The sequence below is a fragment of the Alosa pseudoharengus genome, unplaced genomic scaffold, assembly GCF_046254945.1.
Source record: "Alosa pseudoharengus isolate Yale_2024_CS ecotype anadromous, Long Island Sound unplaced genomic scaffold, YU_APseudo_1.1 YU_APseudo_1.1_scf_3, whole genome shotgun sequence".
Classification (NCBI taxonomy): Eukaryota; Metazoa; Chordata; class Actinopteri; order Clupeiformes; family Clupeidae; genus Alosa; species Alosa pseudoharengus.
The window spans coordinates 32,783,636-32,806,011 of NW_027468718.1; the positions used below are offsets into that span (position 1 = coordinate 32,783,636).

Consider the following 22,376-nt stretch of genomic DNA (forward strand, 5'->3'; position numbering starts at 1 on the left):
GTACCTTCCACGTTGGCATGATTTACGTTGATATGATTTTAGTATAACAGGCTTTGTCTCAGGTTTGGACTTCGAGACGGATCGAGGAAGCGACTCGGGGAGCATCTTATGCCAAGACGCTCAGCAGCAGCCCGCTTCTACTAACTACCACACCTGTTAGACTCTGTGCAGTTTTACTGTTTGAGACTTAGCCTGTGCTCGGTTAGTGAGTGATGTACCATCTACAATAAATTCTTTTGATCACCGATCCTGATCCAGCCGTCAAGCTTTATTGACCATCTTCAATACAGACATCAAAACTAAAACACAACGCAAAACGATCGTGAATCCAACATTTGGTTTCCGTGACCCGAACGCAAGAGGAGGGGGAAGACGAGGACATCCATTCGGCGAGGTCAGATTGAGTCTTCGGGTTCAAACAGACTTCGGGTTCAAACAGACTTCGAGGGCAGATTTTGAAACTTCACATCTGTTAGAAGAGTCTATTTTGGGCCCCAGGCTGACGTGACCAACCCCAGCTGGAAGCCTACCAAGAGGGAGGACGCTGTGTGCGTGTGCACCCGCCGCAGTGAAGAAACTCTGACCAGGTGAAAGCAAAGAGTTTTTTCTCCTCTGTGCGTGAAAAGAACCAAGAGTAAAGTTAACTAGAATTGCGGTTCCGAGGAACTGCAAGAGTGGGTTTGATCAGTGGCACGGAACTCGGCCTCATCCAAGGATTCCAACGGTACCTCATTTATGAAAATCGGGCACACGGATCAAAAGTTGTCTGCATTAACGCAACATCCAATAAGCTAAAACGCATAAATAACATGGTTGCTATGCTGGTTGCTATGGTGGTCGCTAGGTTGACATTACAGGGGTGGTTTCTAGGTTGTTGCTAGGGTAATTAGTTAGTTGCTAGTAAGCCATCTTAAGCTGACTGCATAAAGTGATTATTTTAAGAGATACATTTTCAAACCAGAACTGTGTATAGGTCATGGTTAAAAACGTATCAGAATCTCAGAAATAATCACGTAATGCAGCCAGTTTAAGATTTTTTAAGAAGTCAGATTTTTTAAAGGCAATCAAATTTCTGCTGACTCTCTTCTGGCTGCGGTTAAAGGCCAGCGCCTCCTGAGAGGCCTGAAGGGTCAGTTCTGAGGTTGTTGGCTGCTGGAACCGAAAAAAGGACTGCATTTTCTTAAAAGACAATGTGACTGAAGTGCGGGCAAAGTTTGCACAGAAATGTACGATTTTTCCCACCCTCATCGACCTCGTCATAAAACTTGTTTAAATGATCACACGGCGCCTCCTTGCTGCTTTGTTGTCTACATCAGCATTTCTCAAACTTCTTTGACCTGAGGCCCAGTCAAGGCATACTTTGGGGTCATAGGGCCCACCTACATGAACCCACCCCCTCCTCCCAACCCCTATCAAATTGTAATGATATCACAATTATTATTTTTATACTATATTGCCTACATGCACTTCAAAACAGTCAATGTTTAAAGTGCTAAGATTGTTTACAAAAGTTTGTGAAAGCATGCACATCAGAGTACTGCTTTACTAATGTAAAATATAATTAGGCCTACACTAGTTTCATTGTTTTTGCATTGTTGCATGATTGATATGCTATTTAATTACATTTCATTTGAATGCCTGAATGTAAGAATTCAGGAAACACAATACCAGCTTTTAACATTTCTGTTGTTAGTTTATGTAAATCACATAACACATGAACTGTTTACATACTACTGATAGCCCATTACTGTACACAATAATACTGTGCCCATTCATTAACATAAACATCAGGCGTCTTGTTTACACATTTAAACCATATTTGCACTTCGAATTTCGCTTCCAAACTGTAATAACTACATCTACAAAGTCTAAAGAAGATAACCATGTAGTCTGTTCATAGATAAGATCAATTTTGACAGAACTACAGACTTCGTGAAAGTAGCCTAGTAGTCCTACATAAAAGGCTCCATATTCACTTCATTGCAAAATCGCGGTTGGTCTGTTTACACACTAAAACCATATTTACACTTCGAAATTCGCTTCCAAATTGTAGTAACTACATCTACGAAGTCTAAGGGAGATAACCTTGTAGTCTGTTCAACGATACGATACATTTTGACAGAACTACAGACTTCGTGAAAGTAGCCTAGAAGCCCTACATAAAAGGCTCCATTAACTTCATTGCAAAATCGCGGTTGGCCTGTTTACACACTAAAACCATATTTACACTTCGAAATTCGCTTCCAAATTGTAGTAACTACATCTACGAAGTCTAAGGAAGATAATCATGTAGTCTGTTCATAGATAAGATACATTTTGACAGAACTACAGACTTCGTGAAAGTAGCCTAGTAGCCCTACATAAAAGGCTCCATTAACTTCATTGCAAAATCGCGGTTGGTCTGTTTACACACTAAAACCATATTTACACTTCGAAATTCGCTTCCAAATTGTAGTCACTACATCTACGAAGTCTAAGGAAGATAACCTTGTAGTCTGTTCAACGATAAGATACATTTTGACAGAACTACAGACCTCGTAAAAGTAGTACCTAAAATTAGTGTGATAAATGGCCATCACGTAGCCTAAAGCATATAGCACTAGCATGACAACAGCAAATAGCTAACGTTTACGTTAGCCTGACTTACTTATCGTTGACGTTGACCCGTTGACGTTCTTTTTAATAAACTGCCTGTAGAGTTCTGAATGCTTCGCTTTACATGTAGATACCCTCATTATGCTACGGTGTAAGTGTGTTGCTATTTGGAGCCTTGGTAGCTATTTATTTTTACTACGTTTAGTTCAAGTGCTCTGGTTCAAGCATCGTTGTGTTTGGTGGGTCAGGTGACGAGCCGTCGGATCACAGCACAGCACCCAGAATGCATTGCAACACACCGTCTTAAAGGGACTCATCGTTAGGTCGGCTTTAAATGGCATACAGAACCTATAGCAATATAATGTTGTCTGTAAGCTCCACAGATCGTGGCAAGACAATTGAATTGATCGTGGACTTCTTGCCGGGCAATGATGAGTAACTTAACATGAATGTGTCAGGTGTGTAATGTGTGGATGTGCATAATATCTGTATGAAAGTGTGTTTCTCAATGTAATAATCTATACAACTGTACACATACATGATTAAGTTTGAATAGAGCATGCTGGGCATAGGACTGGGCTGAATGGATTGGTAAAATACTTTATTTATTATTATTTTTTTTAATGACCTATATGAACATGGTTTGGCTTTAAAAAAAAAGATGAGACAGCGCTTCGCGCTGTCTCATCTTTTTTTACATGACCTTTACAACTGGTGCTGGCAAGGCATTGAACTGGGCTGAATGGATTTGGAAAATATATATATATATTTTTTTAATGACCTGTATCAACATGGTTTGGCTTTAAAAAAAAGATGAGACAGCGCTTCGCGCTGTCTCATCTTTTTTTACATTACCTTTACACTTAGTGCTGGCAAGGCATTGAACTGGGCTTCATTCAAGGATTCCAACGGTACCTCATTCATGAAAATCGGACATACTGGTCAAAAGTTACATGCACACACCTTCATATACACAGACAGCCCAGCCCAGCCCATTAGACATTGCCAGATGGCTTAGAACTCTGCCAGGTGCAAGTAATCAACTCTAGCAGCAGAGCTCTACCAGGTGCAAGTAATGAGGTGCTGTGATGTCATAAAGCCCCAGCATTCCGCCAGTCATTTCAATGGGCCCAAAAAACGCAGAAAAACGGGAATACCGCGAAAACGACAAGGGCCAGCGACACGAAATCAACAAGCAAGTTACACCGGTTCGGGCCTGAATTTTTGGAGTTTGAACCGCGTCGATAGCTCAAACGGTCTAGGAGCAGTAGTTCGGCCAAAAAGTGGGTGAATAGGAAGATATAATAATAATAATAATAAGTAAACTTAAGAAGAACAATAGTGGGCTTGCTCCGCAAGCCCACAGCATGGCTTTCAGCCATGCTGTGGGCTTGCTGGATCAAACCCACTAAAAAATAGACATAATTTAGGGAGTAAATTAGAATTTTTTTGATTTAAAGCTGCACATTAATGAGAGTATTGAAGTTTGTGTCATTAAGTGTTTTGACAAGTAACATACCTATATACCTATATCAATGATTGATGAGCTCTAGATGTCATTGGATATAAGAAGTTTTCTGATAAAAAGTAAACGGTTAAAGTGTACACATATTTTGGGTAATTGGAATAGATTCGTGAACGAATTAAAAGAAGTAATCGATTAACTACGGACAAGCTTGGGGGATTAAAGCTTTTCTTTTTCTGTACTGCCATTACATGCTAAGCTGTGTGGGTTTTGTGATAAATGCTGTGCGGGTGCCGAAGAGAAAATAGAAGGAGTTACTGTTGCTACAGTCATTGTTGCTGAAGTGAACTGTGTGGTTGTTTCTCAAGGTCTTTGTTTAGTTTAATGGCCTAGGACTAAACTTAGCGTTACAGTGATACAGAGAGGAGACGAAATCACCAGAGGGGGGTGTTTTGGTTGTGCAGTAATTGAAAAGTGGGATAGGGTTTCCAACCTATGTTTTTGTTGACTTGGTCAACTGTGAATTTAACGAGAGATTGTTAAAGGTGTGAGTGAGACATTAATTGTTGTCGTTGTCCAGCCGGTTTTTGGGAGAAAGGAAATAGTCTGAGTTAAGTGGAACTGACACTGGTGAAATTTATTGTTGTGGCTTCATGCTGTGAGTAAAATAATTTACCAAGTGCCAGTTTACTGAACGAGAGAGATAAAGAGAGAGTGTTTTCTTTTCCCTGGCGGGAGCAGCGAGCGTGTGTGTGTGAGTGTGTGTGGAAAAAAAGGAGAAGGACAGAGAGAGAGAGAGGTTCTTTTTTTCTTTGGCCAAAGCAGAATCGCAAAAGTTGGCACTAAAACATCACACACTACTGACAAATTTAAGTTAAAAGTTTAAATAAAGGATCACGTCACTGCACGAAACACATAGTACAATTTAATATTAATTGATATTAGCACAATCCAGATATGGGTCTTGGTAGGAAAACTAAGTTGCAGGCCTATGTGTCAGATTGGATGGCAGTGAAATTACAATTTGGCAAATTTGAGAAAAAATTACAAAGGACATTAGAGAAGTTGGAATTAGAGATCCGAGACAGGATTTGGAGAACAGAGACTGAAAGACGTGATTTGGAGGAGCAACTCATGGAAGCGGATGTGTTGCCAGAACAGAGTGAAATGAGGCGAAGAGGAGTGGTCTCAGAGGCCCACTCAATGGGGAGGAGCCAACTCCTCCCATACACCCCGGCACCTATTGTGGGCGGGGGTCGCAACAGGCAACCAAGCACCCGCCTCAAACCGACTCTGCCTGACTTGGACTCAACAGCGCCATATGCCATGGTGGAGACATCTAGAAGTGCAGTGGACATTGATAAAGACAGCTTCATTGGACAGAATGCTGCTGTTATGGGAACCCCACCTGATCAACAGCCAGCAGGTGACACGAAACAAATCATTCTGGCCCCATCAGCAGCCACTGCTTTCTACAATCCACAAAGACAAGGAAGAACGTCTGCAACCAACCATCATCAAACTGCTCCACTCCAGTATGGCTATCAACAGCCACTAGCCATAGCTTCAGTACCTCCTCCTCTATTGTTGTTACCAATGCCACTGGCTACAAGCCCATACCCACCTCACCCACCTGTCAACTCTTTCCCTACCCGACCACAACCACCACCCCCGCCCCCACCTGTCAACTCTTTACCTCACCCACCCCCACCCCCACCTCCCCCACCCCCACCTATATAATCATCTATTATAGGGGTGTAGCAACCTCCCAACCCTGGTCCCCCAGTGAGTCCCCGGTTAACCCGTTGCTGCGTGTTCAGCTCCCTTACGGGTGTCCCCAGAAACCAACCTCTAGAACCAGGACTACAGGATTACTCCCCCCTCTTGATCTAGCTTAACTGTAATCATTCTCAAAAATCGGCAATTGTAATTGTATCCTCAGATTAAACATTTCATATATCAGTAATCACACATATTTAATCATCAAAATCAATTATAAGACTTATCTAAGTCTATAACTTTTCATAACATGAGTTTGTGTCAAGAAGAGTCCACTACCACAACACTCTGAGCATGTTCGGATTCTCAAAGGAAAGATTCTACCCTCGGATCCCTAACCTTTCATTTCTCCTGACGTCATAAATTCCCTATCATAATGAAAGTCTCCCGTGAATCTTCCCCCCTCTAGTTCACACCTCACCCCTAAAAGAAGATTGGCGAAAACTCAGATAGAATTCGTACCCTCCCCAAGTGCGTCATGTTTCAGGCGGTTCTATTAGTTTGCAATGGCTCGCATGTATCCACTTTTCTCTCACCCTGGACCTTCACTGCCAACTGTGTTATCAACAAAATCTGATATGGCCCATCGTACTTTGCCCCTAGCGCTAACCTTTGGGGCTTGTGAACCATCACCCACTGACCTGGCACTAGAGAGTGCCCACCTTCCGGAGGGTCTCCCCACGCCTCTTTCACTTGATTAGCCGCTGTCTGGACCGCTTCTGTCAATTGCACACAGTAGTTCAGCATTGCATCTGATGTCAGGTGGATGTCGGCTTTCCTCAGATCAATCGTGCCCTGTGCATAGAAAGGCCTGCCAGTCACGATCTCAAATGGGCTGAGTCCTGTGTCTCTGTTGCTTGTAGCACGCATGCTACACAGGGCTGTTGGTAAGGCGTCCACCCAAGGAATGCCTTCTTGATGTTTCTTGGCCAGTCGTTCCTTCAACGTCCGGTTGGCTCTCTCCACCTGCCCAGAGGATTCTGGGTGGTAAGGGCAGTTCAGGGACCATTGCACATTCAGCATGCGGGCCACCTCGGCGCAGACTGCTCCAGTGAAGTGTGTTCCGTTGTCTGAGCAGATCTGTTCTGGCAAACCGTATCGGGGAATGATGTCTTTCACAAGGACTTTGGCAGTGTGTAGTGCAGTTCCGGATCGTGCAGGGAACGCCTCGATCCACCTAGAGAACTTGCACAGAACAATCAGAACGTCGCGATAGCCTTTGCACTTTGGAAGAGTGATGTAATCTATCTGAAGAACTCTGAAAGGGCAGGAGGATTACTGTTAGCGCAGGCTTTATATAAAATTCTTCAACAGAAGGCCTGCCTCGAATGCAGGCTTGCCCAAAATAAAGGCCTGTGGTTTGCGCAGCCTACAGTAAGTAGGTTAAATAACAGACCCGCCACAATGTGCGGTATGATGATTTTTTACGAGCAAGATGTTTTTGGTGCTCTGCATGTTCTTAAATAACAATGATCATCAGTAGCCTGATATTCGACCATTATTTTGTGTAAATGGGCTATGCATTGGGTTAGACAGCAGGGGCCATATTCACAAAGCCTTTTATCTTACCACTAGGAGTAGGCTACTCCTAAATAGCAATAAAAGATTTTAGCTATAGGAGTTTCTCTTATTAAGTTATTCACAAAGCCTTTCAGACCTAGGCTACTCTTAGGCAACTCCTGAATGACAACTCCTGAACAGATTCTGGAGCTGAGCGCTTTAGAATCTTTGACTAACAGTCTAAGAGTGAGTGAGTCTTCGTTGCTATGGATGACGTTATTACTCATGCACGAGCTTGACTGAAGTGACCACCTAGATTGGCTGATGATTGTAACGCGGAAATTATTCCAAACACCTCCCTTACGATGAGTGGCAGGTGACAGGTCTGAGAATGCGTGCGCTACACAAGGACAGAAAATGATGAATAACTGAATAAAAGGCCTAACCTAAATTAATCAAGAGTAAGGCAAAACAAATAGCCTAGTAGCCTAATGAAACATACGGATTGATGTATCTTTGTAACATTATTAAATTAATCTGTTACTATGCCTATGCCTACGTTTGCAAAAGAGAACATTTTAATTTGATTCACAATAATGTTACATTTAATTTACATGTTGACAATGAGTAGCCTAGTTTTCGTTGTTGTTGGTGGCGTTATTGCATGTTAGTTATGCCTACAATGCAAAATTGCTTCCTCACGATTGGAAGCTCCTGTAGCCGCATAGGATTTAAAAACAGGCGAAATGCCACAAAACCGGTTTGTGAATAGGTCTTGACTTCTCCACAGCTGGTGGAAAGGTGTGATTTGATGGGGGCAGGGCCGGATTAACTGGGCACAAATGTCTGATGGCTCCCCCTGCCCCCCAGTCAACGTGAATCGGGTGGTCAGTTAATAGGCTATGCCGAAATAGTTTTCAACATTTTGAATATTAGTGTCGGGTGAATTAGGAAATGTTCTCAAAGTAGCCTTATGGCTGAAAGCTGCTTGGGATCCCCCCTGTCAAACAATTTAACCATACAAACGCGCGCACTCATTGTTTCAAAAGGAGTAAATTCGGCTTTGTCAGAACTGAGCTGTGGACGACACGGCACGGCATGCCCAATTGAAAATAAATTAACGCAACGCAACACAGACCCTGCTTCTCTCACGTAAGTCACTGACATGAACGAAACATAGAACCCGCTTCTCTCACGGCAGTCACTGACAGTAGCCTAGAATAAATGCATGGGGAAAAAAACTTCCCCATGACAAATCGTAAAACACTGAAAGTTAATATTTTGTCACTATAACATACATCTGTCCTTTGTCAAATGTGTTATGTTCCAAGTAGCCGAACATGCAAGCGCCAATGAATCGTGCTCTCACGACAATCACGCCGTTAAACTTAAATAGGTTAACATCACTCTAAGTTCGCCTTCAAGCAAGGAAAAACACGAGGCTGAAGTTAGCACCACTTTCAGATCGCGGGGGAGTTAAGTTTCGATTCCACCTTAAATATTGCAATTTTCTACCACAAGGGGCCAGTGTTGACCGCAAATCCGCGATAACACAGGCATGTGCCTGTTGCAGATGAACAGGCATTGTTCACAGACGTTCAAAAGCCTGTATATCTTTTTTCTGTTGACTCCATTGCCGAATGTTTTGATAAATGTTGCCTTTTGTGTTCTATTAAATAATTTAGTAATTTAGAGGGGGGGGGGGTATGTAGAGGGTGGCAGATTATGTAGTTTTTTCTTTATTTTTCTGTGCTGGATCTTTTGATACATGTTGTGTTATGTTTTCTATTAAATAATTTTGTACATATTGCACGGTGGGGGGGGGGGTTATGTAGTTGGTAGCAGATTTTGAAGTTTTTCTACAGTAAATGTATTCCCTACGGCCTACATGTCATTTTGCATCGGATTTTTCAACACATTCTGAAACTACACTCTCTCCTCTTTCCAATGACACCCCACTTGTGAAATTCTATGGTGGAAAATGGCCTTTTTTGCCCTTTGAAAATATAGTATGTATTTTGTGAAATTGCAGAATTTCAGCACTAGAACAGCCACACTCATCTCAGAAAGAATTTTGCAAGGGATCTTTTACCACATTCTGAAACTACACTCACTCCTCTTTCCAATGACACCCCACTTGTGAAATTCTATGGTGGAAAATGGCATATTTAGCCCCTCTGAAAATATAGTATGCATTTTGTGAAATTGCAGAATTTCAGCACTTGAACAGCGACAGATATCCCATGAAGGATTTTGCAAGGGATCTTTCACCACATTCTGAAACAACACTCTCTCCTCTTTCCAATGACACCCCACTTGTGAAATTCTATCGTGGAAAATGGCATATTTAGCCCCTTTGAATATAAATTGTATTTGGAAAATTGCAGAATTTCAGCACTAGAACAGCGATAAACATCCCATAATGCATTTTGCATCGGATGTTTCACCACATTCTGAAACTACACCCTCTCATCTTTCCAATGACACCCCCTATGTGAAATTCTATAATGGAAAATGGCCCTTGAAAATAAAATGTATTTGGGAAATTGAATATTTTCAGCACTAGATTTGGTCTAGACTTCCCATAATGCATTTGTCATGGGACATTTATTTTGGCCTATTTTTCTGATTATACATTTTCAGCACTACATTTGTAGCCTAGAAATCTAGACGCACCCTAGCGGCGGCAAATTAATTTGCTCAGCCTGTACGTCTAGTATCAAACCATAGGGATTTCTATTGGCTGACGCCGTGGACGTCATCCAATCACAGCGCTCTATTTTGGTAGAGAGTCTTAAGGTGGGCTTAACAGAAAGACAACAGTCCTGCGACGGTAGCAACAAGGAAGGTGGCTATGGCGAACGAAGAGCGGTTGTTTGAATCGGCGTTGGCGTCAACTTTGGAGGAGTTGGACTTGTGCTTTTCTTTGAAAGTTGAGCAACACAATGCACTTAAGTCATTCCTTTCGAAGAAGGATGTACTTGCCGTTTTGCCGACCGGATACGGTAAAAGTTTACTTCCCCGTTCACTGTTTTCATGCCTCTGGCCACGTCATCCTGCTCTTTGTTCTAAATGGTCATAGCGCTGGACTATTGCATGCCTAGGCAGTTTGAAAGACAATTCTCTGCCCGCCCCTTGGATTAAACGAGGTGAATAGTTTGATTCCAGACTATACATTTCAATGATATAGGATGGCCTGCCAGGCTTCTACATTTGGTCCCTATCACTTCATTTGCCACATTTCTGTCATTTTTGGGGCCATTAGTGTTTCTACCTTTGATTTGTTATTATGCTTCTTTCTAGTGCCATGGGTGTCCATGGCAGCACATACAAATGTACATAGTAAAATGCTCAAACTTTGCACACTTATTCTACTCAGGCCACTGACCAATTTCACCAAGTTACTGCCCCCAAAACCTAAAATATGTAGGACCACCAACTGGTCAAAATCCATCAATCTTTTAACAGCATTAATGCAAATAGCTCTGCAATGCTTTGATCTATCAAGCTCAAACTTGATCAGTGGATTAAGGCAAAAGGTAAGGCCCCACCCATCAATTTACAAAACTTTATCATGTGCACTGTAGTGCCACCAACAGACCAAGGTGAAAACTTTCCGAAAGCTTCACAGGTCTTGAATTTTGTCCATTTCTCTCTAAATTTGCAGCTCTGCAGCTATATTTGGGGGCCAAGCAGTTGAGCAGGAGCTGTCATGGCAACTCAGTTTTGTTACATTAGATGCATACACATCTTTCCACCATCAGGACAGTGAACTGTCATACTCTTCCTTCCTTTTGGCATTTGCACTTGCACACACCCTATTACCTGCTCCACCTCTCATCACACTTACCCCAACCCCCCTCCCCCCCCCCCCACACACACAAACCCCCTCAAAGTGCAAGTGTGAGAGAATCAAAGTGAGTGCCTGCAAGAAGTAAGAAAAATGCCTAATCAGAAAGATAGGGAACCCCTTATAGCCCCACCCGAACCATAAGTGTAATCAATGAGGGTATTAGCCCAACCAGGCCCAGCCCATCCCATGCACTGACAGGAGAAGGCCTGAAGGGGCACAGGGTCATCACATAGGGCAGTCATATGGATGGCACTTCAGGTGTGATGAGGGCCAAACACAAGGATGGCTAATGACTGGTGAGGTGAGGTAAGAGGGAAGAAAGAGAGATAAATAGTAAGTATTACTATAAGTCATGATGGTTAGTATTAATAAGTATATCAATGGTATATAGTGTTATACTATAGAGACAAAAGGCAAGAGAGGGAGAGTTGAGAGAGAGAGAAGGAGAGAAGAGGGCGTTGAATGGCAAGACAAAGACAAGAGGTAAGAGGGGGAGTTGAGAGATAGAAAGAAGCAGAGTTGTACGGCGTGACACATGAAAAGTCCATGACAGCACTATGCTATGGCAGCATACCTAAGGCATGGTGAAGGGTAGTCAGCACCAGCGCAGGTATGGTTAGTTGCCACCATGACACACATGACTAGGGTGCCAGTCACATGAGGACACAGCAGAGGTGGTCCATTCCAATAAAAACCCTGAGGTGGGTGAAGTTCCACACTACACTATACTTAACTATGGGAGGCACTAAAGATGTATGTGTTAAGTCTAGACTTGAAAATAGGGAGGGTGTCTGCTAATCAAATTGATGGAGAGAGTTAATTCCAGAGGAGGGGTGCGCTGTAGCAGAAAGCTCTGCCTCTACTGTTGGGATTACAAGAAGTCCAGTATTCTGTGATCGTAGCAGTCTAGGTGGGTAATATGGTACTAAAAGATCTTTAATATAGGTGCCCAGCCATTTATGGCTTTGTATGTTACAAGTAATATTTTTAAGTCAATGAGACTTTTAACAGGTAGCCAGTGTAAAGATGCTAGGATGGGGGAAATGTGTTAATATTTTTTGGTCCTAGTGAGTGTGCGAGCAGCTGCATTTTGTTTAAGCTGTAAATTCCTTAGACCGGTATTATTGCAGCCAGTGTATAGAGCATTGCAATAGTCTATCCTTGAAGTGACAAAACTGTGGATTCATTTTTCAGAGTCTGGTAAGGATAAGGACTTCCTTATCTTTGAAATGTTCCTTAAGTGGTAAAATTACGTTTTGGTTATTATTTATTGATAGATCCTGGTCAATTATAACTGCTAGATTTTTAGCACTTGTGGATGAGGTCAGTGGAAGATCACTATATGTATCCTGATGAGGATAGGATATGCCTCATCTTTTTAGGACCTAAAACCATCTGAGTTCAAAAGCAGGAAGTTTTATATATATATATATATATATATATATATTCTCTCCATGTTTTTATATCTCTTATACATGTAACATGTAACATACAAGTTTGTTTAACAGGGTTAATTAATCAGGCTTTATGGAAAGATATAATTGTGTATCATCTGCATAACAATGGAAATTAATGCCATGTTTCCAAATTTCAGCTTGTGGATTTTGAAAGTGGTGCTAACTTCAGCCTCGTGTGATAACAGGACGTAACAGGAAGGCATTTGGCTGAGCAACGGAGGTTAATGTTTAATTTGACCTGCGTTTCTTCTACGGCTGCAAACGGGATTCACTCGCAGTTAACCAAATATTTCTTTATTAGGGCAGGGCAGGCATATTTCTATTAAATTATTTCTATACCAGTCTGCTAAAGTCTGTAGTGAAATCTGTGTAGGGTTTTCCAGGCTCCATTTCTTTTTACGAGACACCCTGCTCACTTGAGCCATCTACCGGTTGTTTGGGTTGTTGCAGCGTCTCACTGGGAAAATACAAATTAAAGTCGCGTGATACCGCATGATCCCACGCGCGGACCGCGAGTGAAGCTGGCCAAGTCGAAGCACTGCCCACTGTACCTTATATTCTTTTGTTTGTTAATTTTGCCTACTGTTACTCAACTACCCATGCCTATGACAACTAGTGGTGTACTGTGTTGCCTGTACTATTATAGATTATTTCCAAGACAAATTTATCTTAAGGTAGACAATAGAATGACATGGCAGGTCAAGGAAAGCATCAAGAAAAGCAAAGATTAAGAAATCTTTGCATAGGCAACAAGGATGGAGGTATTTTTACACTTTTCAGACACTCAAAGTTTGAAAACTATGGATATTGTTTTAGAACCAACAACCAACAATCTACATTATCTGGGGGTTTTGTGTGCAAAAAGTGGAATTAATTGTCCAAAAATTAGAACAAAATGTGAAAATCACTTTTCGGACTATATATAATAGCTTATTTTAAAACATACAGATAAAAACACTGAAGATGGATCGTGAAAATTTGAAGACAAAAAATCTTGTTCCTTAGACTCTATATTAGCAAAATATGCAAAAAAATCAATTTTTACATGAAAATCCAGCGGGAGCCTATTTTCCAAACACAGTGCACTGTACTAAGAGCGGCTCTGGTTCTTCACTGGCTAACTTGATGTGATTGGCTGGATGACCGTTCAATCAAATCAACAGACCTATTTGTGTCTCTCTGTGTGTGCGTTATGGTAGATATGGTTCCCACTCTACGGGAGCGTTTATTTCCATATTTTACTTTAATTTTAATCTGACAAAAAGTGTGGGGGATAGAATCGTGTTCCAGCAAAAGTGTGTAAGCCACATCCCCCACGCTTGCTACGTGCCTGGTCCCCAACCACTCACTGCGGTCATCTGATGAGCATCTGTTGTGTCGACCAACCATAACCACTAGATCAAATTCAAGACTTTTTTCCTCAGTGGTTCCTCGTTGGTGAAATGAGTAGCCCAGTGCACTCCTTCCTGTAATAGTTTAGGCCCAAAAATCCCCCATTTTGGGGATATTATTGAATTTATATTGAGTTTTTGGGAAAATGTCTAAATGCCAAATGTTTTAATCTGTTTAAGTTAAGATACCCAATTTATTTGACATGTATTTAACCTGTAAGAGGTTTATGTTTGAAAGAAATTTGATGATTTCTGATATTTGACAAATATCTGACAAAATTATAATTTTTTAATCAGTTAATTAGTCATCAGTTAACCTCTGTAAATATGTATTTAATAGAAAATGACAGTTTTTTGCTAAAATGACACTGTTTTTACCGGAAATGTCCACATAGCATAGCAAAAAGTGTGTAAAAATGTGCCATTTTGGAATACGGCGGCCAAATTGGATTTTTGGACAAAATTCAACATGCCCCAAGTTTTAATCTGTTCCAATAGGGGTTCTGACCAGGAATCCATGGAGAAAACTTTGACCAAAAAATAGGCCTAATGTTTCCAGCAGATGAGCTGTCTATATTACTGTGCTACACTCAAAACTTAATTTTAGTGTCTCTACCTCTCAAAAGTTAAGACATAAGCAGATTTCATGTTTATGGGTTGTTGAAGTGTGGACTAACTCCTAAATTGCGTTCGAGAAACCGCTAACCAGCTAAAATGACATCCTGACATGAAGAATAGCCTAGTCTTGATGTTACGAAATGTTTTGATGTGATAGCTTGCCCTCTCTCACTGACCGTGTCAGTGTAGAGCTGACGGTAGGCGGCATTTGTGCAGGCAGCTACAGACACGTACCGTTTTTGACGTGATTGAGCGGGTTGCACAAATCTGCATATGATTAGGGAAGTGAGGCCTGCATTTGTAATGTGTCCAGTGCCCCTTACTGGTCCTGTGCCCCTGGGCAAATACCCAGTTGCCCTAATAGTTAATCCGGCCTTTAAAGGTTGGATTTTTCTCATTTTTTAAAAGGTGCTCTAAGCGATGCCACACGTTTTTTAGGCTAAAACATTTTATGTCACTTACTGCAAACATCACCTAACCAACTGCTAGCTGTCTGTGTCCTGAATACACTGTAAAAAAATGCGATCTCTGTGGACAGCACAGGCTCCAAAAACAGCAACAAAAACAACCTGGGCAAACCTAGAGTTTGAATTGCACGGGAGCAGCACAGGAAGGAGGGGGAGGAAGTAGTGAGCTAGCTCTCTGTTTTGTTTGAAAGTCAACAGAAGTGACGTTACCCAGCATCGCTTAGAGCCCCTTTAATTAAGGCATTAAGATCCATTTCCAAAAGATGATTCCTCTTCTTAGTCAACTTTAGCAAGGGGCTGAATACTTTTAATAGGCACTGTACATCCTTTGGTCAGTCAGTCAGTCATCTTCATCAGACCTTTAGTTCCTTAAATCCAACAAAAATATTTTACCTATATGTTCATAACTTTGCAACTGTTCAAATGGATGCAACAATATAATGAGTGAGAGTGGTCTGAGGAGGAAGGGAGATTAGAGAAAGTTTTTCCAACTGCTGAGTGGTATTGTAATATGATTGAACATCCAGTCTGTATTGTTTGATATATTTTTTTAATTTGTGCTTCTTTGTTGTTTTGTTTTACAGCAAAAACAATCAGAAAACAAATATGCTGGACTTTTGTAGCCACAGATGTACACTGCTGGCAACCTTCCTTGTCTGTCTCACGTTTTTGGGCAGTTTTTGGCTTATCCAGTGGCCTTCACTGTTAAATGGCCTTCACTGTAAAATGAAAATGACCTCAAGAATTGAAACTGAAGTCATTGACATGAATATTAATGCCAAAAATACAACTGTTTTAGTGTGGTACTGGCCTTTTGGAGAGAAATCTAGTGTGGATGGCAATGTGTGTTGGGAGAGGTTTGGCATACCAAACTGCAAGTTGGTGGACGATCGGTCCATGTTCTCTCAAGCAGATTTTGTGGTTTTCCACAACCGTGAGCTAATTCAAGGCCAACAAAGACTGCCCGTGGACCAGACCCGACCACAGAGGCAGAAGTGGGTATGGTTCTCACTGGAAAGTCCAGCACATAATGGTAATGTGAAGCCCTTTGATGGTCACTTTAATTGCACCATGTCTTACCGCCGTGATGCAGATGTTTATACACCATATGGCAGTTTGGTACCCCAGGACTTCGGTACTGGATTGACAGTTGAGGATTTCATACCAAAGAACAAGTCATCTATGGCTTGTTGGGTTGTGAGCAATTATGCAGCCCACCATAAGAGAACTGCTGTTTACAACAGACTGAAAACAATTATACCAGTGAATGTGTATGGTGGAGCAGTGAATAAGCGCCTTGATGGTAATGTTCTGTTACCCACAATCTCTCACTGCTACTTCTACCTGTCTTTTGAGAACTCCATTTTCAAAGACTACATCACAGAGAAGTTGTGGTACAATGGCTTCATGGGTGGAGCAGTGCCTGTAGTTTTAGGTCCACCACGGGAACAGTATGAGGCGGTGGCACCAAAAGACTCCTTCATCCATGTGGACGACTTCCCTTCATTAGAGGAGCTTGGAAAGTTCCTGAAGAGTCTGGCGGAGGATAAGGAACGATATGCCTCATACTTCAACTGGAAACTGAAGTATACGGTAAAGCGATTTGGCGATTGGAGGGAGGAATTTTGTAAAATTTGCCCCAAAGTCAGTAGCTTACAAAAGCATAAGGTCTATGAGGACTTCCATACTTGGGAATGGCAATAAAATCAGAGGAATCAAAACACCAACAAAAAGTCATTGTCTGTGACCTGCGCCTTTTTTCTTATCTTTACACAAAGTCTATACACGGTCAAGGTGACTTTATTGTCTCCAAGGGGCAATTATTTGCACAGACAGACATAAGGACAAGACACACAACAGTACATAAAAATACCCACAGTATCTAAAACACAATAATAAAAATAAATATAGTTAAAACAGTTTTGGCAGACTGTTTAAAATGGAAATGGAAGTCGGGATAAAAGAGTTTCTGAGTCTATTGGACCTGCATCTGGGCATGAGGGGAGTAGCTTAAACTGGCAGGACGGCTAGGGTCAGCTGGAATGGATTGGGCCATCTGTGACATATTCAGATCATGCTGTTGCATTTGTATGTATTTCAGAAATCAAATTAACTTAGAGGGTACCATGTGTTCAGATACAGCCTTCATACACATAGCTACTTACACTGTCTTCTAAAACTGATAGTTCCGGTCCTTGATTGTGATTGGCTGAATCACGTTCGATGCCGTTGTAAAATCCAGCACAAACATACACCTTGACCGCATTCCGTTCTATATTACTGCACTACCATAACTTGATACAAAAGTTAAAGTAGCTGCGTCTAGACGTTGCTTGGCAACCATTCAGCTAGAGGAAATATATTTCTTGGCGGAAGAATGATTATCTATGAATAAATCGTTACATTTCTCGTTGCTTTGCCTTCTTTATGAAACTTTGCCAGCTGTTTATAGCAACAGTTTTAGAAAAGCAATAAGCCACTCGACTCCGTAGGTTTCACAGCTAAGGGGAGTTTTAGGCCTCTCCATAAGTCAAATTATGTCTGATAATTTGTGACACAATTGATCATGGAACTGCAGACCGAAAGAAATACTAGACATACTTGCTAATTTGGTGTTATCAAACATAGAGGTATAAAATTAGGTTGTAGTGGTATAAGCACTCATTCAATGGGTGTGCATGTATGCGCGAGAGAAACTGAAACCGCTCAAGCTACACAGACAGTGGTAGGCCAAGACATAATGATATACAACAAAGTGGATTCCTAAAACTGTCCGTAAAAAACAGCATAGAGACTGGATAATCCACTGTGCAGCATTAAGCATAGTATTTAGCTAGAATACGAGCTCAAAGATAGCCTTATCATTCTTCCTGTTTAATAAAGATCTCCAGGCCACAGGCCACCCCCAGAATCCAGTAGGCCACCCCAAGTGCCACCCCACCAGCCAGAGGCGTATCAATCTTTTTAAAAGTGTGGGGGTTGTGGGATAGGAAAATGAAACAATCTGGCTAAATTATAAATAACTCCCTACAGGGGCGTTGTAGTATTTTCTGAGAGGGGTGCGGACTATATTGGTGTCCGGGAGTTTCTCCCCCGAAAATGTTTTGAAATTGTGATTGCTAAACACACATTTTAATACAGTTTGGGAGGGACAGAAGAAGCAGCGCCCCTATGTGTGGCTCATGTGACATGTACATGTAGGCCTACATGATCTACCTGCTATCACTTCACTATTTGACACTACCCTATATGGAGACATATCTGATATCTCATGTTATAAATCAAGAAATCAGGAGGCTACAATAAATTGCCTAACAGACAGCAGCCTAATTTCCAGGTATCACTAATACCTATTAAATAAATGTAAAGGACACAGAATAGTGACAGAACTGTAAGCTCAAATTCAAAAACGTTTGAAGTCTACCCAAACATATGCAAAGGGAATATAAATCAATTGTGTTGCATATAGCCAGCTTAATTAATGTAAATTTAAAGATTATGATTAGCAGTTTCTATGCTTTTTCCATTGATATTTACAGGAAGCCACGTTGTTGTTTAAACTATTGTTGCTTCTAGCCCACACCAGTTTCACTTGCTGCAGGGACGCATACATTGCATGAGCGCTCAAACGTTCTATTTGAGTTCTACATGCTGGAAATCTTAGTTCTCAGATGTAGAATTCAAATGTGTTTTGACCCGGCGGTTTGTAAAATCAAAATAAGATGTTCTAAATGGAATGCGATCGTATTTAAGACATTAAGATCTCCAGTAGGCTAGATGTGGCACTACGACACACATTGACATTGAAATGCCGCCGACATTGTAAGATCAGATCAAATAAGACGTTCTGAATGGAACGCGATGTAATTAAGCTGTTCAGATCTTTTCCAAGCGTCTTGGAGACGTAGGCCTATCAATTGTCTCTCTACACATGTAGTGTACACATGGGCGGATTATGAACTTTCGGGCCCCTGGGCCCAGATGTATTAAGGGCCCCCCACTAATTGTCAAATATGTGGGAGGGGGGATTTGGGGGTCCTCCCCCAGAACATTTTTAATTTGTTTGCTGTGATTTCCTGTATTCTGGTGCATTTTGGGGATGGCCAATACTAAACTCAATCAGACTCATAGCCTACATCCTGATTTGTTGATATTGAGGCAATGATTCAATGCAAAGGCTTGGGGTTCAGGGCCCCCAGACCCCTTGGGCCCCTGGGCCTGGGCCCGGTAGGCCCGTGCAGTAATCCATCCCTGAGTGTACATGTTAAAATGCCCTTGTGGCTTGATGTACATAGGCCAAACAAAAAGAAATTTGAAGTTAAGAATTGCTGAACACAAAGCTTCCATTAGAAATAACAATATGGATTACGCTATTGCTAGACATTACAAGGACAGAAACCATGGTTCAGCCACTACATTGAGATCCATTGGCATCGAGAGGGTTGAACCTAATGTAAGAGGTGGTGATTTGATAAAACAATTGCTAAAAAAGGGAGGCTTACTGGATTCACAAATTGAATACAGTCGAACCATATGGACTTAATGAAAAACAAGACTTGAGTGTTTTTTTGTAAACAGAATAACTGGCTTGTAAAAATGATTTTGTATATTCAAACTAATAGTGGTAACATAGATACTGTCTTATGCACATCTTGATATTGTGGTAATTAATTAACTGTTAGAGGTGTTGATAAACTGATGAACTTTTTATGTTGTTTTTAGATAGATAGATAGATAGATAGATAGATAGATAGATAGATACTTTATTGATCCCCAAGGGGAAATTCAGGGGGTCTCAGTAGCATACAGACATCACACACAACATGCACTTACAGCAGAAATGGTAAATATAAGTTTAAGTATAAACATATAACCAAACTCCACTGTACAATAGAGAAAGTAGGAGAACTGTCTGAACTTATGAACTTATGAACAAAATGATTAGGTGGATTTTATGAATTGATGAATTACTGATGTTATTTATTTATTTACAACCAAATTTCCCTCACGGGATCAAAAAAGTATATACTTATACTTGACTGACGCTGTTAATGAACTAAATGATTAGATGTTTATGAATTGATGAATTATGTCACTTAAACATATATGAACAAATTCTTAGAGGTGTTGTTTTATGAACTACTGATGTTGTATGTGAATGTATGAATTGATTCTGTGTTGTTTATGAAGTATATTAATGTTGTTAATGAACTTATGAACTATTTGATATTTAGCTTAAATATCACCCAACAAGGTCATGTGACATTACCTGATTTATTCACCTGTGGAAAAGAAGGGGGGATGGTACAGAGCGAACCTGATGAAGCGCTAAGCAAAACTCGTTGTTCGTTCAAAAAATAAAAATTAAGTTAATAGTGATCAGTGTGCGGTGAATCTTGATCTTTCACTCTTGGATTATAATAATAAGTGTGTTTGTTTGTGTGTGTGTGTGTGTGTGCTTGTGCATGTGCGTGCGTAAGTATGCCTACATGTCTACTGTGTGGGTGTGTGTGTGTGTGTGTGTGTGTACATGCATGTGTGTGTTTATGTGTGTGTGCGTGTGTGTGTGTGTGTGCCTGCATGAAGTCGGCAAATCAGTTTCCTGTTAATTGATATGGTCAACAAGCATCTGAAGATGAGTGCCGTCACTAAAAATGAGCTTCATTTATGCCTATCTTCTCTGTTATTTACCATACAAAAGCTGTGATGTGTTTTCTGACATTCAAATGTTCAAATGAAATCGGAATCTAAATATTTTCTCCATTTGCCTATTGGTGTATGATACTTACACAAGGAAAACTTTGTCCTGAAAAGTACACACCCATATAATTGCTTTCTAAGACAAAAGCCATGTGGTTTCATCGGAAGGGTGTTCCCTCACCGTCTCCATTAAACATCTCCACTTGTGAGGGGGCAATTCTGGAGCAAGTCTCCATTTACAAATACTTGGGCATCTGGTTAGACACTACTCTATGCTTTTCACATCACATCTCCCGGTTACAGTCTAAGGTGCGGGCCAAACTTGGTTTCCTTTATCGCCATCGCCACGCCTTCACTCCCTCCTCTAAACTCACGCTTATCAAAATGACTATTCTCCCCACACTTGATTTCAGTGATACTATCTATAGAACTGCATGTACAGTAAGGGCACTCTCGCCAAACTGGACACACTATCACTCTGCTATCCGTTTTGCTACAAATGCCCCCCTCAACACCCACCACTGCAGTCTTTACTCTCTGGTAAATTGGCCATCACTTCACACTCGTCATCATTTTCACTGGCTCACTCTCATTTACAAGACCCTCCTTCAACGGACACCGCCCTACCTGTCCGGCCTGCTGCATCGACAACCCATCACATATAACACCTGGTCCTCTCTCCACATCCTGCTAACAACCCCTAAAACCAAATCCATACTCGGTCTTGCATCATTCCAGTCAGCTGCTGCCGTTGACTGGAATGCACTACAAAAACACCTCAAACTGGTCAAATTTATTTCCATCTCAGCCTTCAAAGACACTATTTCACACCTTCTCACAGATTCCTGCAACTGCTTCCCCTCCATCTAACCCTCCTCTCAACGTTTAAGTTTTTATGTATTCATAATTGTTATTTTTTTATATTCTGTGCTGTTTTATGTAATCCTGTCCTTTGCTCGTGCCTGTATGTCTGAGTAGTTTTATGTTAACCCTGCGAGTCCCTGTTGCTGTCTTGTTGTATGTCTGCACAGCTGTGTTTGTCTACTGTTGCTTCTCTATCCTTTCCCACTGCCCCTTTCCCCTTCTCTTCCAAGAAGCTTATGCTTCTTGTCAGGCCATCACTGTAAATAAGAACTTGTTCTTAATGATCTGCCTAGTTAAATAAAGGTAAAATAAAAAAATAAAAAATAAACTATTTTGGGAAGTATTTCAATGAGAGTAATGCAATGAAACCATTGTAAAGTAGTCCTTTGATGTGTATGTTTTAGCTGAAAACCTTTTGTGAAACTTTGCATTGAAAACATTGACAGCTTTAGTCATGCCATGTGCACAAACAATTATAGCCTATGTAATGTTGTCCCCTTTGATCAGCATTTGGTAGGAACAAATCTTATCAAGCAGGAAAATTATGCTCAGTGGAAACTGGTTTTGCGAGGAAATGAAACAGTTTGGCAATCATGTCAAATAGAAAGCTAAGTCACCTATCATTAAGTCACATGATCAACCGTTAATAATTGATTATAGTTGAAAAATTATATGGTTTAACACAAT

At 41.1% G+C, this 22,376-nt stretch overlaps 1 protein-coding gene across 2 annotated transcripts in view; it reads left to right on the forward strand.

Moving 5' to 3' along the window:
• Positions 1 to 20,504, forward strand: part of LOC143100667 (alpha-(1,3)-fucosyltransferase 7-like) — a 41,021-nt gene extending 20,517 nt beyond the window's left edge. Inside the window, exons 1-2 of one of the 2 annotated variants that reach the window (XM_076264065.1) lie at positions 288 to 587; positions 15,710 to 20,504. In XM_076264065.1, coding sequence (XP_076120180.1) covers positions 15,732 to 16,829 — 1,098 coding nt within the window. In that variant the 5' untranslated portion in view covers positions 288 to 587; positions 15,710 to 15,731 and the 3' untranslated portion in view covers positions 16,830 to 20,504. Of the gene's footprint in view, positions 1 to 287; positions 588 to 15,709 lie in introns of those variants that run through there. The other variant, XM_076264064.1, reaches the window with a different exon arrangement.
• Positions 20,505 to 22,376: the final 1,872 nt, after the last annotated feature.